Below are 26,070 nucleotides of genomic sequence, written 5' to 3' on the forward strand. Positions count from 1 at the left end.
GAGCGTAGAAGTTGATCCGGCTGTTGAGGTAGCTCGGGCCTTGGTCGTGTAGGGCTTTGTGTGCGTGGGTGAGGAGGCGGAAGGTGATTCTTTTGTTGACGGGGAGCCAGTGAAGGTCTCTCAGATGTCCGGAGATGTGGCTGGTTCGTGGGATGTCGAGGATGAGTCTGGCTGAGGCGTTCTGGATCCGCTGGAGTCTCTTCTGGAGCTTGGCGGTGGTACCGGCGTAGAGGGCGTTGCCGTAGTCCAGTCGGCTGGTGACGAGGGCCTGGGTGACGGTCTTCCTGGTCTCGGTGGGGATCCACCAGAAGATCTTCCGTAGCATGCGTAGGATGTTGAAGCATGCCGAGGAGACGTTGTTGACTTGCCTGGTCATGGAGAGGGAGGAGTCCAGGATGAAGCCCAGGTTGCGTGCATGGTCTGTCGGTTTGGGTGCGGTGCCCAGGGCGGGAGGCCACCAGGAGTCGTCCCAGGCGGAGGGTGAAGAGCCCAGGATGAGGACCTCCGTCTTGTCAGAGTTCAGTTTCAGGCGGCTGGTCGTCATCCACTCGGCTACCTCTTTCATCCCTTCGTGTAGGTTGGCTCTGGCGGTGGCGGGGTCGTTGGTCAGGGAGAGGATCAGCTGGGTGTCGTCAGCGTAGGAGATTATGCTGAGGTTGTGTTGGCGTGCGATGGCCGCGAGGGGGCTCATGTAGACGTTGAAGAGGGTGGGGCTCAGAGAGGATCCTTGAGGGACGCCGCAGATGACTTCGAAGGCCTCTGACTTGTACGGTGGTAGGCGGACTCTCTGAGTTCTTCCGTTGAGGAAGGAGATGATCCATTCCAGCGCCTTGTCCTGGATTCCGACGTTGCTGAGGCGCTGTACTAGGGTGCGGTGGCAGACAGTGTCGAATGCCGCAGAGAGTTCTAGGAGGATGAGGGCCGCTGTTTCTCCGTTGTCCATCAGGGCTCGGATGTCATCGGTGGCGGCGATGAGGGCGGTCTCGGTGCTGTGATTGGCTCGGAAGCCGGACTGTGAGGGGTCGAGGGATCCATTTGTCTCGAGGAAGGCGGCCATCTGCTTGTTGACGGTCTTCTCGATGACTTTGGCTGGAAACGGGAGGAGTGAGATGGGGCGGTAGTTCTTGAGTTCGTCCTACCTTGTTCTACATAACGGCTCTATCGCTGACCTTTTACCTAGGTGCAGAATAAATGTCATGTGATTTTCTTCAAAAACTAGCCTCATTTACTATGCATGAGGATTCTTAGTATCACACAGCAGGATTCCCATCTTCTGCACAATAACTCTTTATAAAAGTCACTTATATCGTCATCCTTGAACGACAGGCCCACAGTACCATTACGCTTCTAGGTAGAACTCCTGAGGGAACCTTTTGGGTAAAAAAGAACTACATCTTTACTGGGCAAACCAGAGGAGAAACTTCCATGCTGACACAAGACGCTGAAATTCCTGCATGAAGAATCTCCAGCACGAAGTGGTCTGAAATCCCTTGCGGGGTGTCCAAATCGAGACCAAGACAAGGTCCTTCGCTCTCTCCCATCAGGTTATGGGGTTGGTTCTTCCCTAGGGAGATTCTTGGAATTACACCCACCTACATGCTAGGTACACTTAGATGGGGTCCGCATAGTAGGAATGCACCTGACTATTGCTATGTATCTATATGCCTGCATATATTGACTATTTTAGCACCATGGTAGAATTCTATCTTTTATTTACTCTGCTGGTGCTCACAACTTTATACATCTGTTTCTGTATAATGGTTGTTGTAGCACACATATTTTATACAAGCATGCCGCTGAGACTAAGAGAGCACGAGTGAGTGAGCAAAAAGGGTGGTACTGTTCTACGGTCCCTGAGGGGTCACGGTTGTCATGTTTGATAGTTGCCAGAAACTATTTGCTCCTTGGTAAGTGGGACTTATAGTTGCACTGTGAGCTAGCTAGTCTACAGGCTAACATATCCATTGGGGGTATCTGGAATCAGTCTGGACACCAATCCCATAGTTTATGTCGTCTAAACGTGCAGATCCTATATAGATTTATAGGAACTACATTATATGGTGCCACAAACATTGGTTTGTTTCTTATTTAACGGTCAAATCTGAATAGTTCAGTCATGCTTTCTCAGAGACCTCTACTCACATACACCCAGAGACGTCTGGAGTGGAAAGGGAAAATCCGCAATATCTGAGTAGGCATACCCTAGGAATCGGCTGTAGGTATGTTCAAAAGTGAAAGATTATAGTTCCCCATATTGCGCAACACCTTAGCTCTATTACCTTACAATTCGTTTCATATTGGCTGTCCAGGACGGTGTTGCAAAGGCAGGGGAAGCTGAGCAGAAAGGCGATTTTAACATTTCTGAAAATTGCAGAAATGCACTTACTATGAAATTAGTAGATTGTGGAGTCCCAACATTGGGTGGAACTGTTACCTTTGTGATTGAGGCACATGAGGCATTCAGACCAGAAGTATTCTATTCTTGGATTAAATTCCCACCTGCAGATTCATACACACATTTGTTTCATACTTACATTTCAGATGAGACACCTGAAGAATACAATCCATACGAGGACACAGAACTACTGTTAACTTACCAGGAGAGTATAATAAACTGGTTTAAAGGCGCCCTCCCACATACCAAAGAAAAAGTGAGACTCGATCCAATCAGCAGAGACGGAGCAACTTAGTCCTAGCTGCTTACACACCGCATCCAGAAATTGACACATTGCCAGCAGCAGACTTGCATCCATTTTACAAAGAAATAATAAAGCTATACAGAAATCTTACACAGTTTGTAATGCGAACACTTACTATTCAACCTACAAGTGTCACTCCAGCTGGTCAGATACAAGGGACTGCATAAAAATCACCCCACAAACGCTGAACGCTATTATGGGAAGAATGCCCACTAAATGTGAGCAAATGCCATTGTGGATAAGACAGAAAATTACACAGTTAGAGGCAGTGTTTCCACACACAGGCCCACAAGAAAAACAAAGAAACTGATAATGTGCTTGCCAATGGGGTTAGCGCCCCGGATAGAGCATTGTACCTCTTGGGGTACAGTTTTTGTTGCTATTTACACCAGAACTCATGGTATCCCCTCAATAGCTGCGGTACAAGAAGTATTAAGACAAATACAGCATGAGTGTGGATCAGAACCAGCTCTGAACTTTGGGATAAAATTATTCTGCACTTTTTCCTAGGCATCTACATTTACATTAGCAAACATAAAAGGGGAGGCAGCAGCTGTGGCTATACGCCAACGCCTGAGGGAATGCACTCCTGAACAGGAGCAATAATTACCTAAAATTATTGAAGATATATATGCCGGATTAGGTAGAGATAATTTGGGAGCTAGACCTACAAAACCACAAGTAATGGGTAGTCCTGAAAAGGATAACTCCAAGCAAGCAAAAAATAAATGGGATAATACACAACAGAAATATAGAAAGAATAGGCCACAATCTAGGGGTGGGTCTCCTCAACAAGAGCCCTCTGAAAGAAGGTATAACCTTAGAAATCGAGATAACATTAAAAAACCTGACAGGTATTAAGATACTGATACACATTCCTGTCGTTCCTTTCAGGGTTCATCAAAAAACTCTGAGAGGGAAGGACGGTCAGAACACAGATCAGAAGAGCAAACAAAGTCCAGAGATATACATTGTACGTCGGATTATAATAAGAAAAAAAAGATAAACCCAAATCAAAACCTCAATTTAAAAAGAAGAAAGTAGCTGGCCTTAAAGTAACAAATGCCCAGGCTGCTGAGGACTTGACTTCTGAACGGGAAATGGGCTCTGACGATGCTAGACAGTGCAGCAGAAGTATCAATAGCTCGCCAGAACCTGATGGAATTTCAGCGGCGTTGGATGAACATATCACGGCGGAGACACCTGATACTAGAGTAAGTGTCTCCCATCCATTATACAAAATAACACTCCAAATGGAGGTGGACAAACCCAGGAAAGTTAAAGGCCTCTTTTGGGAGAACCTTAGTTTTGGTTATGACATCCTTTTGTCTGAAAAAGATTGGCCAATTGAGTTAGTTATGCATTTCCCAAAAGGAGAAACTATAATTTTACCAGCTTTCTCTGACCTTGTTTAAGAATCACAAAAAAACTAATAGGCGCTGGAGTGGGTGGTAGAACTTGATCATGCATTATACTGCAATCATGTAGGATGGGATGCTGAGTCACTTCACGATGTAATCCCAGTAAAAACGACTCCAACTCCACAGAGACAAAACCCAATAAAACAAGATGCGAAAAAACAAGTCAGGGAGATCTTAGATCAACTTGAATACCAAGGTGTAATAGAGAATTGCACCTCTTCCATGAAGGATCCTTTGTTTCCCAAAATGAACCACGATGATTCATATTGTCTAGTTTTTAACTACAGGCATTTAAACACAAGCACAAAAACATTTGTAGTACAGAATGCACACAGTGCCGCATTGATGAATAAAGTTGTGCGGAAAAAATACAAAACACTAGATATCTCAAATGGATTCTTCTGCCAAAATGTGGCGCCCGAAAGTAGCTATTTTCCAGCATTTTCAGCCCTAGGTTCTCAGTTTCAATTCTGCCGACTGCCCCAAGGGTATACAATAGCCCTGGGTTGTTCTCAGCAGGGGTAACAGAGTTGCTTCAAACTTTTGATGAAGAGGCATTGTCCTATGTAGATGATATTTATCAGACGGATGATGAATTATTGGATCACTTTACCAAGGTGAACAACTTCATTTTGGAATTCGTCTCTGAAGGCAATAAATGTAACTTTAAAAAATTCAAATATTTTCCACCTCAATGTCCAATTTTTGGGATATGAGCTTTTAAGTAGAGGGAAAAAACTGGCAGCTAACTTTTTTATAAAAGTGTGCACTGCTCCAACCTCCAAAGACATTTTAGATTACGCTGAAAAAGTAAAACCTTTCTACGACTTAATCAGTCCTGATTTTTCAGTTCACCATTGAACACAGAAGCACACAGAAATCCTTTGTTCCTTACAAGTTGACATGATAGCTTTCAAACACTCACACACATGTGTAAACTTCACGTGTAAACTCCACAAATTTGGTGATCCGTGTAGTGATGGGTCTATCCGGGTACACTTACCTAAACCTTCAATGAAGGTGAAACTGTAACCACTGCATACGAATCTCATCTAAACAAAAAAACTTCGATGCACCTTGCATCCACTGAAAATATTCTAACAGCAGTACAGACGGCTGTAGTGAGAGAAAGAGCGCTGGCACAGGGAGAACGAATAATTGTCGTGACTCCAGTACCGGTCTTAGAGGCGGTTACAAAAGCTAGCATTCCAAACGCAAAAGCACTGCATCCGCGATGGATACAATAGGCTAATTCTCTCACTGCAACAGTTGTAGACTACAAATGTGATTCTACACTAATAACACAAGCACTTCTGCAGCACGAACAAGAATATCCTCTCACAAATGAAATAATGCCTTTAGATCAGTATGAATACATCATTTACACTGACAGATCTGCTCAGCCTGCCGTAGGAAGTAAACATCAGTACAGCTTTACATGTACAATTGGAAAGGGTCGTATGTGGGTTAGCAAGTTCCATCCTAGCAATACACATATGCAATCTCTAGGAGATTGCAAACTCCAATGGCTGAAATAAAAGTCCTACTACTGGCACTCAAAAATATGGATCGAGAATTTCCCCGCATTTATTGTGTGCAATTCATTTTATTATGTCCGGTCATATAATGATTAACTTCACTACTGGGGTCAGAATGGTTTTAAAGTCTCAAAAGGTTGCACAATAAAGCACAAGTTGATGTGGGAACAGGTGGCAGAGCTGAAAAAAGGCTTGCTGAGGGCTCATGTGAGTCATACGCTGAGGCATGCACGTGTTGGCGTGCACGTAGAAGGGAATTCATTGGCTGATGAAGCCACCAAGGCAACAGTGCGAACTGCTGCCGTAGCTGTAATGATTGGTCTCATGCAAGAATAGAAGGAAACATAATGGTAGCTGTCATTGCTTCACGCAAAAACAGCTTAGCCTTACCAAAAGGCTTCCCACTCAAGTACTCCTACAAGTTAGATGCGCAAAATATTCTGTATGCTCAAATTCCAGGAGTGGGGGATAGAGTAATACCAAACATGGGTCGCGGTTTAATTCTAGCTGCACACAAGGGTCTGGGATCATCACATGCATGGATTACTGCAACAGTTTCACTATTGAAACACCGCTATTGGTGGCCAGGTCCAACAAAACAGACAAAAGCAATTGTCCTTAAGTGTGACATCTGTCAGCAGATAAAGGGTTCCACCATAGCACGTCTACCGCAAACATCACTACTGATATCAGACAGACCTCTTGCTTGTGTCTATTTGGACCACTGTGACTCCTTACAATCCGATTGGGCTTACAGGTATATCTTGGTGGCAGTGGATTCATGCTCTAGGTTCCTGTGGGTTGGCGTAGCGCTCGGCTGACGCCTAAACTGTTATCAAGGATTTGCGAGACTTTATAGGTACATTCCTAATTGACACCTTACATTCTGACCCTGGCCCCGCATTTGGCTTACAGGGAAGCCATGGGAAGTTTGGGTGTTGCACTGCGGTACTCATCTCCGTATCATCCCAAGGGAAATTTGATAGTGGAGATGAAAAACTGGGACTTAAAGCAATCCTTAACAGCACGGGTACTAGGCTCTGTGGCAGTTGGGGCAATAATCTATATGGGGTTCAGAGGGCACTTAATAACATGCCAAGAAGTTCTCCAGGAGGCCACACTCCATATGAGGTCCTATTTGGGACGAGAATGTGGGTACCCGACCTCGATTGTGGCAGTACAGTGGCAGATGAAAAAACATTTGACATCAATAATCGTTTGGCTGTTTTACAGGAACTCAATGAATTCCGGGCATCACAAGGCAAGGTCCAAGTAAAACACACCGCCACTTTAGGGATCTAGGCAGCAAGAGCTGCCTTGATCCCTAAAGTCGGGGATCTGGTCAGAGAAAAGATTGTGGACAAAAAAGAATTTGGGCCATTTACAGAACGCCTGTTTATGTCATGGATGTCGAAGGAACAAGAACAGTACTTCTTCTACCTCTTGCCGGTAAAAAAGAAAAGGAATTTTTTTCATTGATCTGATCAAACCACACAATGTGGCCAATACTGAATAGCAGGCAACGTGGACTTCTGGGTAGCTGCGGATCTCCTCTTGCTACCATACAGGAGGTTCAGACAGTAAGACTTATAAAGTTTGAAGATGCTACTCTAGGAAGTAACGGAGTTGCCAATAATGGAATGGAACTAGTGCCTATTGAAATTAAACAACAAAGCACGAATGAAACACAAATCTCAATTCGGCGAAATAGCGACATCTATGTTAATATGCCTCAAAACGAGTTATCCGCCAGTTCAACAAAACCTGCTGAGCTATCAAAGATAGATCGATCTGCATCGGGCTATTTCATTGATTTTGATACCTTCTCTCTGGATCCGAGTGAACTCGAGTCACTGCCAGCTCTAGTTTCTCGCAAGAAACAACTTTATGATTTCTACCTTTGGCTGAAAAAGACTTACAGAGTTTCTCCCAGGTTACAGCTTTGGAAAGCACTTGGTATACTGTTCTTAGTCCTCTGGATAGGTTTAGTGACTGTCTTTTTCTTGCTTCTGAATGCATATTATCTCCCAGAACGCTCCGCAGTATCGCATGTGAACTTGGTACTGAGACCACATACGTAATCTCATCGTAAACAAAAATACCTTCCTTTGTGAACATTACAGAAATTCCCATTCCTGAAGGAATAGTTTGGGATAGTTTCATATGATGTATGTGGTCCCACTGAACTTGTAAAAATACTGCATGTATTTAACATTTCTTTGAATGATTTCATCACCTGCAGAACATACTCTGACGATGGGGACTTTGAAAATGTAAATAGTATGCTGTCTGATTTAGAACAATCTGCTGCATTGTCAAAAAATTAAATGCATGATGATACATCTGAGTTTGACACCATCTAATGTTACCAACATTATCGTCATCATTTTTTGCATAAAACAAGTACGCCACGTAATGTTTTCACATACCACCAATTGGAACATTGCCCTACACCACCAAAAGGTAGTTCACAAATGTTTGCACAAAAGTTTGATAATTTTTCTGGGTTTAACACGTCAGATCCACGCTCATATTATTATAAGCTTGCACCTACATCTGCGAAGAAAACCAACTCACCCACCAACACGAAACAGATATACTCTGCATCTTTTATCTCCCAACTGTCTGAACAGGGTTTCGACTTATGGAAAAACACTATAGACATAAAATCAGTCTGGGGGACTAAGGAATGGCAGGTTCAGGGAACTGAGGCACTATTTTAGTGCATGCCTCATTCCACAGCAGATTATTTTTCTGAACAAATCCGTCTTGGATTAGCCAAGATTAAGGACTTGAACACCCCTCTTATTCCCTCACTTTCACACATTGAGCAATGGCAGAATTATATAGAGCACAGTGAGGGTACGCTAGAAGACATCATGCATGATGTTTCATACTATTCATCAGACCCCAAGTGGAAGGGAAGGTTAGTTTGGCCTATTGACACAAATAGGTGTCAGTCAAGATTCAAGGGTACCACTGAAGGGTTTAGTATCCATAGGCCTGACTTACACTATGTACAACGAAAACATCCAGCGGTGGTGACATCATACAGTGTTAGGAAGTTATGCCCACATTGGCTAAGAACCACAATACTCTCTCAGGTGAAACAACACTTGTCCTTTCTCTCAGAAGACATTGATTTAAAGGATTTTTTTGCTAGGTCCCCGGAAACCATGTCGTAAACGCTTCTTATATGCTATTTACAATGAAATTTGGAAAATCTTTCAAAAGGAAGCTGCAGAGAGATTGTGTTAAATTGACAGAGTTAACTTAGAAAAGGCTTTGGAAGTGGTTGACAAAGGAATGGCCACACTAACATCTAGGATTTAATCACTGGTCAACATTGTATCTTCTGCTATAGATATAATGGAACAGGATGTGTCCATCCTACAACATGGAAAATCACAGTTACGATCCAATCAATTATTAAGCTGGACCCTACAATCATTTTGCTCTGGTTACATGCCTTGGTGATATATCAACAGCCGTCTCCGTTCTCTGCATATAATTTAATACAAAGGCCGACAACAATGGCACAAAGAGATGCAAAATATACGATGCTGCACATTGAAAAATTAGGCCAATTACCTTTCACCGTGGCAGGGTCTCCGTTCACAGAATGGTTAATTCATGGCCATAAAACACTATGAGTAAAAACATTCTAATTTCAATATTGCCTAGAACACCAGCAGGTAGGCAGGTATGAAGCAATGGGAAAGGACTTCATTCATGAATCTTGGGAATTACTGTATAGATTTAGATGCAGAAATGAGGTCACTGAGGTGATCTCAGCGGTACAGACTGCAAGACTTTATTAAGTGGGTTTCTAATTTTCCAGGATATTGTGCTTCATGGGGCCTGTAATGGCTTAGTTGCAAACTTACACCAAGAACAATGCCTCATGGGGCACCTTCACTTCTCTCAGTGAAAAGGACACTAACAAGATTCTTCAAAGCATCAACCTATCTAATCCTTTTAGCGACCGATTACCACAGTCCATCTTCAAAGAACTGAAGGAGGTTGTCTCCCCCATCTGGACAAAGATTGTCAATGCGTCTCTCTTACAAGGTACGATCCCGGATTGCCTAAAAGCTGCTCGGGTAACACCTATCCTGAAAAAGCCTACAGCAGATAGTACAGACCTTAACAACTTCCGCCCTATCTCTAGCATCCCCACCCTAGCCAAACTCCTAGAAAAATGTGTCCGATCTCAACTCTGTGCCCACATTGAGAATTTCCACCTCCTGGACCAACACCAATTTGGCTTCTGGAGTGGGCACAGCACCAAATCGTCTCTCACTCATGTTATGGATGACATTTAAAAAATGCTCGACCAAAATGAATACTGACTCCTTAGCACCATGGCTGCTGGAGACTTTCATCTGCTGTGCTGGGCCCTAATGTAAATGGGTGTGGTCATTACGAGCTGAGCTCGTAATGAGAACACGAGAGGTGCACCTGATGACGAGCTGAGCTCGTCATGATCATCGAAGGGGTTAACCTTTCCTCAACATTTGACACTGTTAATCACAACAACCTCCTATCCATTTAGAAGCACAGGATGGGCCTTTCTGGTGCGGTGCTACAATGGTTCTCATCCTTACTCCACCACAGATCCCAAAGAGTTAATGTGAACCACTCTCTCTCCCAGCCATCACCAGTATCTATGGAGGTGCCCCAAGGGTCCGCTCTATCCCCCATACTCTTCAGTCTGTTCTTGGAACCCTTAGCTAATGCACTTAATTCCACGGACATTCTATTCCATATGTATGCGGATGATACTGAACTCTATCTGAAAATCTCCTCAACAAATAACCTCATATCACTCAGCTCTACCATAATAAATACTCAAAACTGGTTAACTGAAAACCACCTCTCGCTCAACACCTCCAAAACAGAATTCCTTCTCATTTCTCCCCCGAATCACATCCTCAAGATAGACCTTTGGATGAACCACTCACTGCCTTTAACTGCTCCCCCCTCATTGTTGACACAGCCAAATTTCTCGGACTCACCCTAGACAAGTATCTGAACATCAAAAATCATATCAGCAATGTGTGCAAGGGAGCTAATCACCTAATGAGGATACTCAGGAATCTCAAACCTTTCCTCCCACAAGCGAACTTCAAGCAAGTGGTCCAAGCGCTTGTTTTGCCGAGGCTAGACTATGGCAGAGCTACGCTCTATGGCTTCCCCAAATATACCTTGGCCCCACTAAGGGCTTCACTGAATGCGAAGGCAAGATTGGTCACGGGTACCAAAAGAAACGAGCACATCTCCCCAGTCTTAAAAGCCCTAAATTGGTTGCCCTATGAATCAAGAATTCAGCTAAAGATTGCCTGTCTGTCTCACAAAGCCCTCCATTTTAAAATACCCCGTTGTCTAGTGCAAAAAGCTAGAATTATCCAGAGGGGATAGACCTTCCCGGAGTGCTAACTCTCTCCTCCTGAAACCACAGATCTTTCGCAAAAAGAAAACGTGTCAACGAGCTTTCTCCGGCTCTGCGCCAAAGATCTGGAACTCTCTCCCACCAGAAATACGCAGAATCTCCTCCAAGGTTGCCTTCAAATTGGAAGTAAAAAGATTCCTCATGAACAAGTTCCTACCTTTAAAGGGTCTCGGATCGTCTGCTCTAATGTTCTGGACTTACACCCTAAGTCCGGCCTTTGGTGTTATTCTGCTTTACTAGTCACTTGCTCCCCTCCCAGTTCTCTATGGTCTTATTATTATCTTACCCTTTGTTGTGCCTTTTGTTCGTAACCTTATTGTTTGATATGCATATTTGATATGTTTGGGTTGGTATTCCGTTTGATGATTGTACTGCAACTATTATACATATCAAAATTTCCCTCATTGACCAACACTTCTAATATTTGAAAATATGCCAGTGACAGAAAGTGATCATCTCAAAGTTTTTTAATTTATCAAAACATTTCATTTCCTTTTTTTAAAAAGATTTTCATCATAGTATTTTTATAAATATTCAAAGAGTTATAACTTTATCATAAATTGACTTTTATAGTCATTTGTTTAGTGCCAGTGTTGTAAGCTGACATCTTGCTGGATTTATAGGTCCCCTGTGAAATGAAAGCGTTGTATCTGAAGTGGTCCTGAGGAAGGTGAGCTTTCAGTCCACCAAAACGTGCGTCGAGCCAGTGCCGAGTCTCATATTTTCTTTTTGAGACCCGATTTGTTGGCAGAGAGGAAAACTACTATTTTCTTTTCTGTCTGATCCAAAACTCTACCATTGACAGATATTGTTTGTTTTCAAGTGTGTGAGAATGAATGACAGTGTATGATTGGAGTGTGGTTTGTGTTTGCTATATTGAATTATTATTATAGATGTGTTGTATAGTTGTATGTCATATTTATATAATTTCTTGCAATAATCGTGGTTGTAAAAGAAATGTGCCAATGATTATATGCATCTAAGTTCATTTATGATGAAGTTATAACTCTTTGAATATTTATAAAAATACTATGATGAAAATCTTTTAAAAAAAATGAAATGAAATGTTTTGACAAAATTAAAAAACTTTGAGATGATCACTTTCTGTCACTGGCATATTTTCAAATATTAGAAGTAGATATGTTGGTCAATGAGGGAAATTTTGATATGTATATATATGCTGTCCTCCCCTCTTTTCCCTGACCTATTATTGCTATAGAGGGGGTCCCCTTATTCTTGTTTTTGTACTGCAACTATTACCTTCCTTTCCTTCAAACTGTAAAGCGCTCTGATATCCTCCGGGATCATGTTCGCGCAATAAAAAACTTTATAAATAAAAAATACAATCCTGTCATGTAAAGGGATCCCCAGATACCGTGGTTAATCTAATGTTCAGGCTGCTCTTGAATGGGAGTTACTGAATGCTGAATGATCAAGTTTGTTGTGGGATGCTTCCAGTCATCGCATATCTAGTAACAGTGAGTTCTAGGGTTACTTGTTGTATGAAAGTATTGTTTCCACCGACCCACACAGTCAGGGAGGTGCCATTATGGCCTTCGTTGAATGTTTCCGTTAAACGATTTGATTCTCTGAGCTGACTGAAAGCCATGCTTTTACAGAAGGACGTGCCCTTAACCTCAGCCTGAGAAACTTTTGATCTTCAGGTTGCAAGGTCCTCAGCTGAGATACAGGCCCTAATACAAACTAACTTCCCTTTCGATACGGAGAAATGGTACAGCATATCTTTAACATGCCTAATACAAATGGTATTGTACACCTATTCAAGACCATACATTCTGAACTGTTAAGCACCTTTCAGACAGTCTTCAGAGTGATTCAGCTTTTATACACTCCGTATTGGAAAGCATTTTTGGAGGGCTTCGGCTAATACTACTACTGGTAGTGGGTATCCTGATTTTAAATTTTCTATTACACAATGGACATCCCTATCACAAAAGAGATGGAAAAAATGCTCTTGGAACGACATTTCTGTGACCGCATGGTACTCAATCTGAGCACACCTCGACTTTGGGAGCTAAGCGAGTCTTGGTTCCTGTCATTCAAACCAGTTTGTGTTCTGGCTGTTCTCCGCTGTTTATTCTGCAGACAAGAATGCATGTTGGACCTCTGTCTAACACTTCAATCATTTGCGCCTCCAGACGTGGATTTACTGATGGACCCGTTAAAGGCCCACGTAGTGCAGTGTCCTCAGCGTATTCCCATGTTGATGTCGGCATTCAGAGAGCGCCCACAGGATGCTTCAGCTCCTGTTGGATTGGACACTGGCTCTACTACAGGCACAGAGGTTTTGGATGTTTCAAATGCTTTCTCAGCATCGGCTGTAGGAACTGAGATCCCCTTTGCTCGATTGACCTGAACTGTGAACTGTTACAAGGACCGTCGTCTACGAAGGACAGCAGCAGTGATGTTGCATCTCCCACACATGACACACACACATTTGGCTTCTCGTGTGCTGGCAAGAATTCGGCCTCTTTTCCAAAACAACTGAAATTGCAATTAAAAAAAATAAATCTTTTCTTGCTCTTACTGAGCACCATGGCTTTCAGGCGTTCTCTGAAGCTCGAACTTCATAACTATTTTTGAGAACCTAGAGAGCTTTTTACATATTTTAAAGACTTCTAAAGTTTTATTTTGTACATTTTATGAATTTTTTTACCTTTTCATGCTTTAGGATGCAATTTTTTATTATATGTATGTTGTGACATATCGGCCAGTCAGATTAGGAGTGGGTGTTATGTTTCACAATATACCCCAATATAGGCCTGGGGACTGCCCTAACCTCTCACCCACATTTACACTGCCACTGTACTACGTAGCAGTTTTTGTGCTGACCTTTTATCCAGTTAGGTGCTGCATAAATAATGTGTGGTTTTCTCTGAAAACTAGCCTAATTTATTATACATGAGGAATCTCAGATTCACAGTGGGATTACCATCTTGTGCATAATAGCTGATTATAAGGTTCATCACTATCGTCGTACTCATCCGACATGACACAGCCAAGTAGGACCCCTGAGGATACCGTTTGGGTATATAAAACCATATCTTTGCTGGGGCAGGCAGAGGAGAAAGACTTCCATGCTGACACACTGACACAAGACGCTGAGGTTCCTGCAGAAAGACACTCCAGCACGCAGTAGTCCGACATCCCTCGCGGGGTGTTCATCTCGAGACCAAGATGGGGTCCTTCATTTTCTCACTTCAGGTAATGCGGTTGGCTTTATCCTAGGGAGATTCTTGGCTATGCACCTACATATATGCCAGGCACATTTAGCATTTAGGGTTATGTAGTTAGGCTTAGCATCGTAGGAGTACACATTACTGTTGAATATATATATTACCTACTGGCGGTCGCCAGTAGGTATATATAGTTAGGATTTTTTCTCTATGGGATTTTTGAAAATTCTATGTCTAATAACTTTGGCGTTTGTGGACGGAATTGGCTGAAATTTTCAGGAAAATGGAACATTTTGTTTCTGAGCAGCCCCTGGGGGGGTTTCATCAAGGGGGGGCCGAGAAAAAAGGGGGGTCCCAAAACGCGTTTTTCCCATGTTAATTTCCATAGGGCGGTTGGCCTCACTTTTAGCTCGAACGGCTGAATGGATTTGCACGAAACTTGGCAAAATTGTAGGGACTGTTAGCCCGATGTGCCTTTGCTAGGTCTCAATATATGTGCTCCAGTGGATTTTGAGTAATTTAGGTTCAAAAAAAGATATATATCTGGGCGGAGCCTAACCACACATCTAATCTGATTGGCTGTCAGCACTTCATCCAAGAAGTGTTGGCAGCCATCTTGGGACCAATATACATGATAGCACCTCATTAAAAAGCATTGTAGTTAATAGAGGGTTTTAGGACTTTAGTTACATTATAAATCATTTGTTGATGGTACCATACTCGTTTTAGGAATTGTGGTGGGTTCTAAGGTGATTTTACCATGTGAAAAAACCTTCTGCTGTGATATCATGAATATTGTTTGAAAGAAAACTAATATCTCATGATTTTCCCACAGTGGTTTGGAAGGGGATCTATAAGCTAAACTGAAAGCATATTTTCTGTAAATTCACATTATCTTTCTCAGTCATGTGAAAATGAAGTCTGACATTCTCAGTAAAACATGTACATCCAACAAGGACAGAGACTGTCAGTTGATTCCTTTGTGTTCTACTGCAGCCTCCTAGAGTGTTCTAAAGAACAACTAGAGCGCTAACAGTCCTACTTATTACAAAGGTATGGCACACCTGAAGCCATCTTGATTGGAATAAAGTGGTAACTCTTAAAACATTTAATTTAAAAAGAAACAACATGAGGGGGTATATTTTGCCATAGAAAGTATGATTAGTGCTGCAGAATGAAAAATTAGGGCACATTTTGAGTGACTTCTCAAATCCTTTTCTATTTCATTAAAACATTCTGACATGCAGTCTCCCAAAATGGCCACCAGAGACAAAAGAGCCCAAATGTAGCCCAAATATCACCCAGATGTAGCCCAAGTATAGCCCAATGACAGAATGTCCCAGAGTGTTCTAAAGAACAACTAGAGCGCTAACAGTCTTACTTATGACAAAAGTATGGCACACCAGAAGCCATCTTGATTGGAATGAAGTGGTAAGTCTGAAAACACTCAATTTAAAAAGGAACAACATGAGGGGGTTAATTTTGCCATAGAAAGTATGATTAGTGCTTCAGAAAGAAAAATTAGGGATAATTTTGAGTGACTTCTCAAATCCTCTTCTATTTCATTAAAAAAATTCTGACATGCAGACTGAAACATGCACTTTGAATACCAGCAGCAGACGTCCCTGGTGAGCAGTAGCTTTACTACAGTGATCTAATGTGCAACTAGAGTGCTAACATTCAGAATTTATGGCAAATGTGTGACACATCTGAATGCCTTCTTGATGGAACCAAAGTAAACAAGCATTGAAAATGCAATAGATCTCGCCCTCGTTTAAGTTAATTTAAACAACAACTGAGATTGCATGTGCTGCCAATCCTTTCACTTACTTATTTATAGTTAGAACACCTGACCATTAAACAAATGCTCCTAAGACCAAAAAGTGTCGTTTTTACTTCTATTTTATTTTGAAAAAAGGGATTATTTTTATTATTAGAATATCAACAGATTTTTTGAGAATTTTCAAGACGAAGTTTTTGACCTTATGTACAATTAATAACTCTTCATTATATAAACACGACAAAACTTTTTCAATAGAAATCTTTTTCTAGACTTTATAGACAACATATAATACAACAACACTCAGTCATACTACTCACAAACCACACTATTTACATATCTACAAACAATACAAAGAGAGAACATATAAATTATATCTACAATGTAATCACTTGATTTACAATGAAGCCTAGAACTTAATCATATATTTACAAAGCTATTCAAAAGTAAATATCATCCAATTCTTGGTTTGTTAAAGGCTTGAAAAGTCTATGCGTTTCGAACTCATATGAGTGAATGAGTTCTCATCAGGACCAAGGTCTCTCAGTCACTTAGAAACCAGCACAACAACAGTGAGTAATCTGGACACCCAGCCATATAATTCAGGAGGGGCCAGGCTTTCTGACGACTCTGGGCGCTCGAGCTCCGGCTCGGGTCTTGATACTGTGTCTTCAAGAAGCCGGTATGGTGTCGGATCAAACAATGGTCCGTTGCACTTGGAAGTGAATCTGCCGGCAGGGTTGTCGGCGCCGGGCAGCGTTCTGTTTGTCAGTTGTCCGAGTCTTCCGGGTCCGCAAAGGATCCTGGGAGTGTGGGCGGATGTGACACATCTGAATGCCTTCTTGATGGAACCAAAGTAAACAAGCATTGAAAATGCAATAGATCTCGCCCTCGTTTAAGTTAAAGCCATTCTGTTTGTAATGAGGTGGCTTTTTAGCTTTGCTTTTATTAGTGTTTTTTCAACTTTCATGTAAATAACATGCATCTGTATGCATATAAGTATATGTATGCATGCATTTATGTTTGTATTTATATAGATATACAGATGATATATGTTTATATATGTATGTATATATATATATATTCACTGAAAAAACCATAGGCTATAGACCATATATAGTTAGGAATTAGCATTTACAAAACCTTGAAAATTCACTGAAAAAACCATAGGTTATAGACCATATATAGTTAGGAATTAGCATTTACAAAACCTTGAAAATTCACTGAAAAAACCATAGGTTATAGACCATATATAGTTAGGAATTCGCATTTACAAAACCTTATTTTACTCACACAAAACCATTGAAATTCCATATATAGTTAGTTGCACTAACTATATATCGCGCACCCGCAATCCACTGCTGATGATGTCACATATTACATCATTCATGACATGGTCAGTGACATCACTGATGACATATCTGATGACATCTCAAATGACATCACTGATGACATCACTGATGACAACATCCAGTGACTGTATGTTTCTGTAAAGTTAAAATATGTCTTACATATTGAAGAATGAGTGGATGTATAAGTGTCTGGATGAAGGATTTAGTAGGTGCATGACTGACTGTATGAGTGAGTGATTAAATGTGTCTCACTGAGTGCATGGGTTAGTGACTAAACTGTCTTAATTTGTGCATCATTATGTCTGTTGTTCTGTAAACTGTTGCATGTGTTGATAAGTAGCTATATGAGTAACTATATGGGTTATTGATTGGTTGCCCAAGTATTTGTATGGGAGACTGAGTGTGTGTGTGGGTGGCTGGGAGGTGTATGACTCTGTGCATAGATGTGTGAGCAGTTGATTCACTAGATGTATGGTTTCAAAAGTGCATGTGGAAACAGCTGTATGGGTGGTTGACTGTGTGCATGAGTGTATTGGTGAGTGAATGGATATCTCAGTGCTACATGTCAAAGTAAGTACATATGTAAAACACAGTACATGGGAGAGTTGACATATATAAATAACTGTGCATAAGAGCCAGTGAATGTGTGAGTGGCTGTATGGATCCTTGTAAACTTGTATCAGGGATTGTATAAGAGAGTAAATATGTGTTAGTATATGTTTGAATAAGTAAAGTTTGTATAACTGTATAGTTGAGGAAATGGAGGTGAGATTGATTCTTTGCATGACTGACTAGGTGTGTGAGTAACTCCATGGATGAGTGACAGTCTGTGAGTGTCTGTTTACACTGATTGTATCTAAGGTTATATTAGAGTCTGAAGAGGTTCATCGTATTATCACATGAATGATATCATCAGTGATGTGATCAGTAATGTCAAATGAGATGTCATCAGTGATGTCATCAGTGATGTCATTTGAGATGTCATCAGTGATGTCATTTGAGATGTCATCAGTGATGTCACTGACCATGTCATGAATGATGTAATATGTGACATCATCAGCAGTGGATTGCGGGTGCGCGATATATAGTTAGTGCAACTAACTATATATGGAATTTCAATGGTTTTGTGTGAGTAAAATAAGGTTTTGTAAATGCGAATTCCTAACTATATATGGTCTATAACCTATGGTTTTTTCAGTGAATATATATATATATATATATATATATATATATATATATATATATATATATATATATATATATATATATATATCTGCTTGTGCTCGTGTTTATGTGGTAACATACTTTATTTTTCGCATAAACTGTACTTTGTACTTTGTGATAAATGTTTTTGATATGTACTTTTATGATTGTTATATGCAAACAATCGAATAAAGATATTTTACTTACTATATATATATATATATCAAACAGAATACACGCTCAGCTACCAGCAACGTGAGACCGGCCACACCAGCGTACTTTCAAAGACTTTATTCTTGGCAAAAACAGCATGATGCTTTAAATTAATGGTGGGTTCGTTAGCTTATTTCAAACGTGGCTTGGGCATTGAAGAAGGACTAACGTCCATTACTTTTAAAGAGGCATTCCGTTTTTCTGTGTGTTTCATCAAATAAGTTTGTTCAGTTAAGGTTTAAAGTACTTTCTTGATTCTTTTGTCATGTTAAATACACAGATCTCATTGATATCATATTGTTCACCTTAACTTTCTGCCGTTTCAGTTTCATTTCATTCCCGGACTTCAAGTCCCACAGTGCCTCTTGTCGGTAATCCAACTTCCAATTTTTCTCCAATGCTGCTCTTGGCAAACTTCCCAGGTGTTACCCCAACACTCTCCAAAAGCCTTCACAGGTTTAGTATCATTTTGCGGCTGCTTCCGATGGTCAGGGTGACATTGGTGAATTCTGCAACCACTGTTGTTTGTTCTTCCTTGCCATATGAAATTCTTCGGTACGACGTGCTTAGGGAAGATCCTTATTGGCAAACTCTGGCATATTCCAAATGTTCACATCAATATATATCATATATATACCTACCTGTATCCATTGTTTTAGCACTATCGTAGAATTCTACCATCTATTTACTGAACTGGTGCTTATAACCATATACATCTGTTTTTGTCTTATGGTTGTTGCAGCACACGTATTTTTCACTAGAATAACACTGGTTCAATAAATGCTTATTGAAAACGCCCCCATCGTTTATTCTGAGACAAAGTGAGCACAAGTGACTAAGCGAAAAGTACTGTACTGTTTCCACGATCCCTGAGGGGACAGGATTGTTATGTTCGATAGTTGCCAGAAACTATTTTCTCCTTGGTAAAGGGGTTCATAGTGGCACTGTGAGCTAGTTGGTATACAGGCAAGCATATTGGGTGGGGGTGTCTTGAACCAGTCTGGACACCAATCCTTGTTTATGTTGTCTAAATGCGCAGATCCTATATAGATTTATAGGAACTACCCGACAATGCCACAGCGAGCACCTACTGATTTTTAAGTCCCTCCCAAGTAAGCGAGTATTGATAGATATATAGAACATGACATAGGAAATGCTTGTGCTGCTAATATTAGTATGCGTGTAGGAAGAGACAAGCCTTACAAAGAAAATCAACTGGCTTTCATATGGTTACAAAAGGTCTAGTGTTAACCCTATTGCCAATGGAAGCAGATAAACATTACCATGATGCCTTATTCTTTCCCACTGTCTTAACTGTATGCACGACTTTCAGGATAATAAAGGTTTATGGTGAGAAATTGGATCATTCCAGTCATTAATGACAAGCGCAGAGAAGATGAACACAATGCTGGGAAGTTGGTAGGAAAAAATCTTTTGATTAAAGCATCCTCATCTACTGACAGAAAGAGAGCACAGCTCATTTATGTAATGGGGACATGTGGGGAATCAGATTCACATGTGAAGAGGGCTTACAGATGAAGTTTTGAGAGTTTTTATTAAGGCTGTCTCTTGCAAAGGAGTTAAACCTGAAGTCACTTTTATTGATTATCAAGGCTGTCTCTTTCAATGGATTTAAATGTGATGTTTGAGTATTTGTCCCGATAATAATCTCATTTTACTCATTCCAGGCAGTACAGTTTCCTTTATGCCTTGGTCACCCTATGCAAAAACTGCCGCCATACTCCACTTGGACACATCTACAGTATCAAATGTATTTTTGTTTTATTATGATGATTTAGCAAAAGATTTCTTATGAGTAAGTTTTCACAAACTGAATTAAGAATGGTAAAACAGCCCCAGGCTTACGTAAATACCTTGGACTCAAATGTGCTTAGATTTAAACATAGTCGACCTCTCTGGGAATATCCACAGCAGACCCAAATAAGTTTTTTACCTAAAGGCTAGAATACGCCCTACTTTCTCTCAAGTTCCAAGAGCATGAAAGAGAATTATGAATTTAAGCAGTCACAAGCAGAGGGTAGGGGCTTACTGCCCAACAATAGAGAACCTTTATGCACCTACAGAATGTGGGCCATTCATGCAAACTGGTTTCCCTAGTACACTGTCCAGCTGCCCTAAAACACAGCGCAAGCAGAGCTGACACTAACAGACAACAGTCCACCTAGGATAATTGTCTGCAGTGTAACGTCGGGAAAACCGAAGTGATGTTGTTTGGTCAAGCGATGACACACTGGTCATCAGACTGGTGGCCACAAGAACTGGGCCCTGTCCCTACCCCCAAGAGTAAGATCAGAAACTTGGGAGTATTATTTGACCAACAACTTACCTTCAAGGACCATGTTAATCAAGTAGCCGGCACCTGTTTCCGGGCTATAGGGATGCTAAGACGTGTTTTTCCCTATCTTCCGGATCACCACAGAAAAACGTTGGTGCAGGCGCTGGTTATCAGTAGGGTTGACTATTGCAATGGATTGCTCCAAGGAGCCAACGAGGAGCAACTTAAGAAATTGCAGGTCATTCAAAACACTGCTGCAAGGATTGTCGTGAATGCTCCTCCCAGGACACCATCTTGCCCCCTACTGTCTCAGCTTCACTGGCTTCCAGTGAAGAAACGAGTTCAGTTCAAGACTCTTTGTACCATACATAAGAGCCTAATGGGGATAGGCCCCAAGTATTTCACTGACATCTTTCAGCCTTATATCCCAGGACGCTCTTTGCGTTCCAGCAACCAGCAACTTCTTAAAACACCTAGAATCAAGAAAACCAGACAGGGTGGCCGTGCACTGGCCCACACTGGACCCATATTATGGAATTCACTACCGCTTGAACTAAGGTCAATCACCAACCATCTGATGTTCAGAAAAAGTCTAAAAACCTATCTGTTTCCCAGCTATTAACGCTACTTTATTCCTGAACACACTGTTACTCCTACCTCCATCTGCAGTTATAGCGCGGAGATACCCCTTCGGGGGTCTAGTCAGGCGCTCTATAAGCAAATAAAATAAAATAAAAATAAAATAGGATAACAGCTAAGCACAGACCCACAGACCCATAATTAGAGAAGGCCTACCCTCGCAATACCCCCCCAAATGGATTGGAAATATAACTCAGATTCCCCTAGCCGACCTAGAAGAAAGGATAAGTTCGCATCTCCCCAGCGCCACTGATCATCTTGCCACAACTGAACTCCCCTCTCACTACAACTCAAATATGACATCCATTCTTGATCAATTAGGCCCCCTGATTTTTTTTTTTAAAACAGGAATATTTCACCCAGATCATGGTTTAACACTGACATCAACTCCGAAAGGAGACAACTAAGAGCCACAGAAAGACTCTGGAGGAACAACCCTTCCGTTATCCTCAGCAAGTAACTCAAAGCAGCTCGCAGGAGCTACAAAAAAACACATCAAGAATGAAAAAACCTTGTTTTTCTGCACCGCGTTGGACAACGCAAAAAACAGACCCAAGGAGCTCTTTGACATCATTAGGCAACAAACCTCTAAGCCCACTGCTTCCTCCGTTTGGGGTCTCCCAAGAACTGTGAGCCAACTTCGCCAACTTCTTTAATGACAAAATCACCAAGATTGAGCTCTCAATGGACACCAATCACATTCCCCCCATTAAGAGCCCAACACCTGGGACTAAAGACAACGTATCCAAGTCCGCTACAAAACCCTGGAAATCCTTCAACCCCATTCGGGAAGCAGAGATAGTCAAACTGATCTCCACCTCCAATCCCTTATCCCACGTCCTAGATCCTTTCCCTCCACAACTGACCAGAAGGCTGAAACTCCCCCTAGCCCCGCTCTGGTGCAAGATCATAAACAGCTCTTTGAGAACCGGAGTCGTACTAGACTGCCTCAAAGTCGGACAAGTCATGCCACTGCTGAAAAAAACAGGACTAGACACAAAAGATCTGAATAACTTCAGACCTGTCTCTACCTTACCTCTACTATCCAAAATCCTGGAAAGATGCGTACTCCTACAACTGACTCAACACACGAATAGCATCACCCTTCTTGACCCCCACCAATCGGGTTTCAGAAAAGGCTGCAGCACTGAAACTGCGATCCTCAACATCATTGATGATATCCACAAGTCACTTGATTTGGACCAATGCTGCCTACTCATTCTCCTAGACCTATCGGCAGCCTTCGACACGGTCGAGTACTAAATTCTCATTAAGGTTCTTCAAGAAAGGGCAGGTCTAGAGGAGGTGGCCCTACACTGGTTCTCCTCCTTCCTTCACAACTGTACCCAAAGAATAAAAATCAAAAACTTTGCGTCTGACCAACACCCCGTCAGCAGGGGTGTCCCGCAAGGGTCAGTGCTCGTCTCGCAACTTTACAATATCTACATGGAACCCCTCACTACCCTACTCAAAAATCCAACATCCCCTTCCATCTATATGCAGACAACACTCAGATCTATCTGGAAACCACCCCAACGGATGATATTCAGAGACTCAACAACACGCTTAGAGAAGTCCAACACTGGCTCTCAAGTAACCACCTAAAACTCAATCAAGAAAAAACGGAAATACTCCTCATTTCAATCAAAGAAGAGAACCCCCAAATTGCAGAATAGTTAAAAGCTATTGGTGTGCTCAACAGTAACCTCACCCTGTCGGACTCTATAAAATCACTAGGTATCATCCTAGACCCGAAACTGGACATGACCAAACACATTAAGAACTCCGCAAAGAGCGCCTGCTTAACTTGAAGCTACTTAACAAAATAAAACCCTTCATCCTGCCCAAGGACCTCAAACAAGCCACTCAAGCAGTGTTGATGTCTAGACTAGACTACAGGAATGCAGTCCTCTCAGGTACAGTAAAATCACACCTTGCTCCGCTCAAAACAACTCTCAATGCAGCAGCCAGAATGGTCACGGGAGTTAAAAAATTCGATCACATCACACCCACACTCAGAGAACTATAATGGCTCCCAGTTGAAATGCGTGCTAGCTTCAGAAAAACCTGCCTCACGCACAAAGCCCTTCACACAGGCTAAACAGAGTACCTGGTGTCCAAACTCAAAAAAGCTGGTCAGACCAGGAACCTCAGGAGCTCCAACACTCTACTAATTATCCAGCTGAAAACACGCAAACAAAAAACCACGGCCCGGTCCTTCGCTGGTAACGCGCCCAAAATCTGGAACTCTATTCTCCCCCACATCAGTACTATCCAATCCTTTCAAAAATTCAAAAGACAGCTCAAAGACTTTTTCCTCGATTATTCCCTACCGAACCGTTAGGAGCCGCCAAAGTGCTTAAGCCGGCATATCTCAGCACTTCGACTCTGGGCCCTCAAAACCTCTACCTCCTCCACCTCCTGGACCCCTACTTCGTTCCCTCCTCCCTGAAAGAGGAGCGCTGGCCTAGCAACGGCACCCATCTAAGACATTTCAGGACTTGAATGCCCCAAGGTTACACAACCTGCTGGGACTTTCTTTCCATGATCTATACTATTACTGTATTCTGTGACTTTCGCAGTACGACTGTTGTAAAGCACTCCGATACCCTCGGTTCTGGCCAGCACTATATAAAACTTCATAATAAATAAAAAATAAAGAAATAAATAAAACCAGTCCTTTCAAAAGTCGCCATACCTTGGGGCGTGAGTCTGATGTCCGCATTGTCAGGACGCAGAGACATGCGGAACTCTGCACGGCTGGTGAACATCCGATATGGCTCATTTGTCCCCAGCGTGGTGAGGTCATCGATAAGCACTCCAATGTAACCCTCAGTACGACCTATCGTGAACGGGCCTCGCTTGTTAACACGAAGGGCAGCATTAATGCCTGCTATCAGCCCCTGAAAGAAAAAAAGGGTTAATGTTTAAGTTCGTTTTCTTTTACCTGATAAGTTACGAGAAATGGGGATGATTTAGATGAATTCAAATGCACCAGTGAAATAAGGAGCAGTTTTAAGGGCTCTACTGGGAACAGAGCCTGACTAGAGATGTGTACGGGAAGTGCATTTAAGGAAAGGTGACTGAGGAACATTCATTTTATACATATGTTTAATGTACCAAGAATTGTGCAATTGGAAATGTAACTGTCTAACCTTGTCGGCGAAAAATAAAAACAGATTAAAAAAAGTATCCATAAGAACTATGCAATCTCTTTGGTGCAGGACTAGGGGGCTCGCTGGCAGGCCGCAGAGGGAACTTTCAAGGCTGGGCAAAGTCCTTGCAGCACTACAAGACTCCTCCCGGCCTTCAGCCCTCTGGGAAATGCCAAAGATCCTGTTGACCAGTCCAGTCTTAGCTGTGTTTAACCCTTGCAGACCATCATTACTCAAGGCTCCATCCACATTCACTTGCAGTTAACTCTGCCTTCCCTGTCAGTAGTACATCACGCCAAAAGGCATTTCCTGTGCTGCTTGCCGTTCTCCCCTTGCAGTACCTCCTGGCCCTTGATGGCACTGACGTATATGACTATCTGACTTACTGGCCAGTGCGGTTACCAGTGCCTTGCCCTCTTTTACCTCCTTAATCTTTACTGCTTGTGGTTTCACAGGCCATATTTCAGACCCCAGATCCCAATTTAAATTTGTTGCTATAACACGATATCTCAAAATGTGCTGTTGACGGGTTACATTCCAGTAGGAACCTTAATTTAAGGGATTATATCTGTGCAGTGCAATAAAATATCAGAGCACAAAATAGGCCATTCTTGTCACAACCTGCCGCCTTTGCTTTCACACCAGGGTAAGCCACTGACAGACTCACCTGTGCCGCTGCCTCTTCGTAGCCTGTGGTCCCGTTGATCTGCCCAGCAAAGAATAGGCCTTGGACCCGGTGGGTCTCTAGGGATGGGCTGATTTGGCGAGGATCAAAGTAATCATATTGGACGCCATAACCTGAATCAAAAAGCGGGAAAAAGGCCTCAGAAATAGATCTTTATACCAGAACTCTGACATCAAACTGACTTGTGACACATTTTTGAAAGTCTGCATTTTCCTTCTCTATGAGGATTTCAATGTTAGAAGAAATCCTATTATAATGAGGGATGTAAATGTTACTTAACTTTATTTATAGTCCTCCTTTATGTGTGGTTTCATAATTTTCATAACTGTTAGGATATTCCAACAGAGCTGGTCGGATCCCTAAATACATTTTAAATTTGTATGGAACAAAAAAAATACAATTTTGAGCCTTCATAACAGAGTTGTTAAAATAAGCCTCTG

General features: G+C 41.9%; 1 protein-coding gene across 1 annotated transcript in view; it reads right to left on the reverse strand.

Annotated features, from left to right (window-relative positions):
• MTO1 (mitochondrial tRNA translation optimization 1) overlaps positions 1-26,070 on the reverse strand; it is a 342,142-nt gene that overhangs the window by 106,660 nt on the left and 209,412 nt on the right. Inside the window, exons 8-9 of the mRNA XM_086932362.1 lie at positions 25,613-25,743; positions 24,489-24,693 (exon numbers count right to left, since the gene is read on the reverse strand). Coding sequence (XP_086788488.1) covers positions 24,489-24,693; positions 25,613-25,743 — 336 coding nt within the window. The remainder of the gene's footprint in view (positions 1-24,488; positions 24,694-25,612; positions 25,744-26,070) is intronic.

Source organism: Lissotriton vulgaris, chromosome 7, assembly GCF_964263255.1.
Source record: "Lissotriton vulgaris chromosome 7, aLisVul1.2, whole genome shotgun sequence".
NCBI classification, from domain to species: Eukaryota; Metazoa; Chordata; class Amphibia; order Caudata; family Salamandridae; genus Lissotriton; species Lissotriton vulgaris.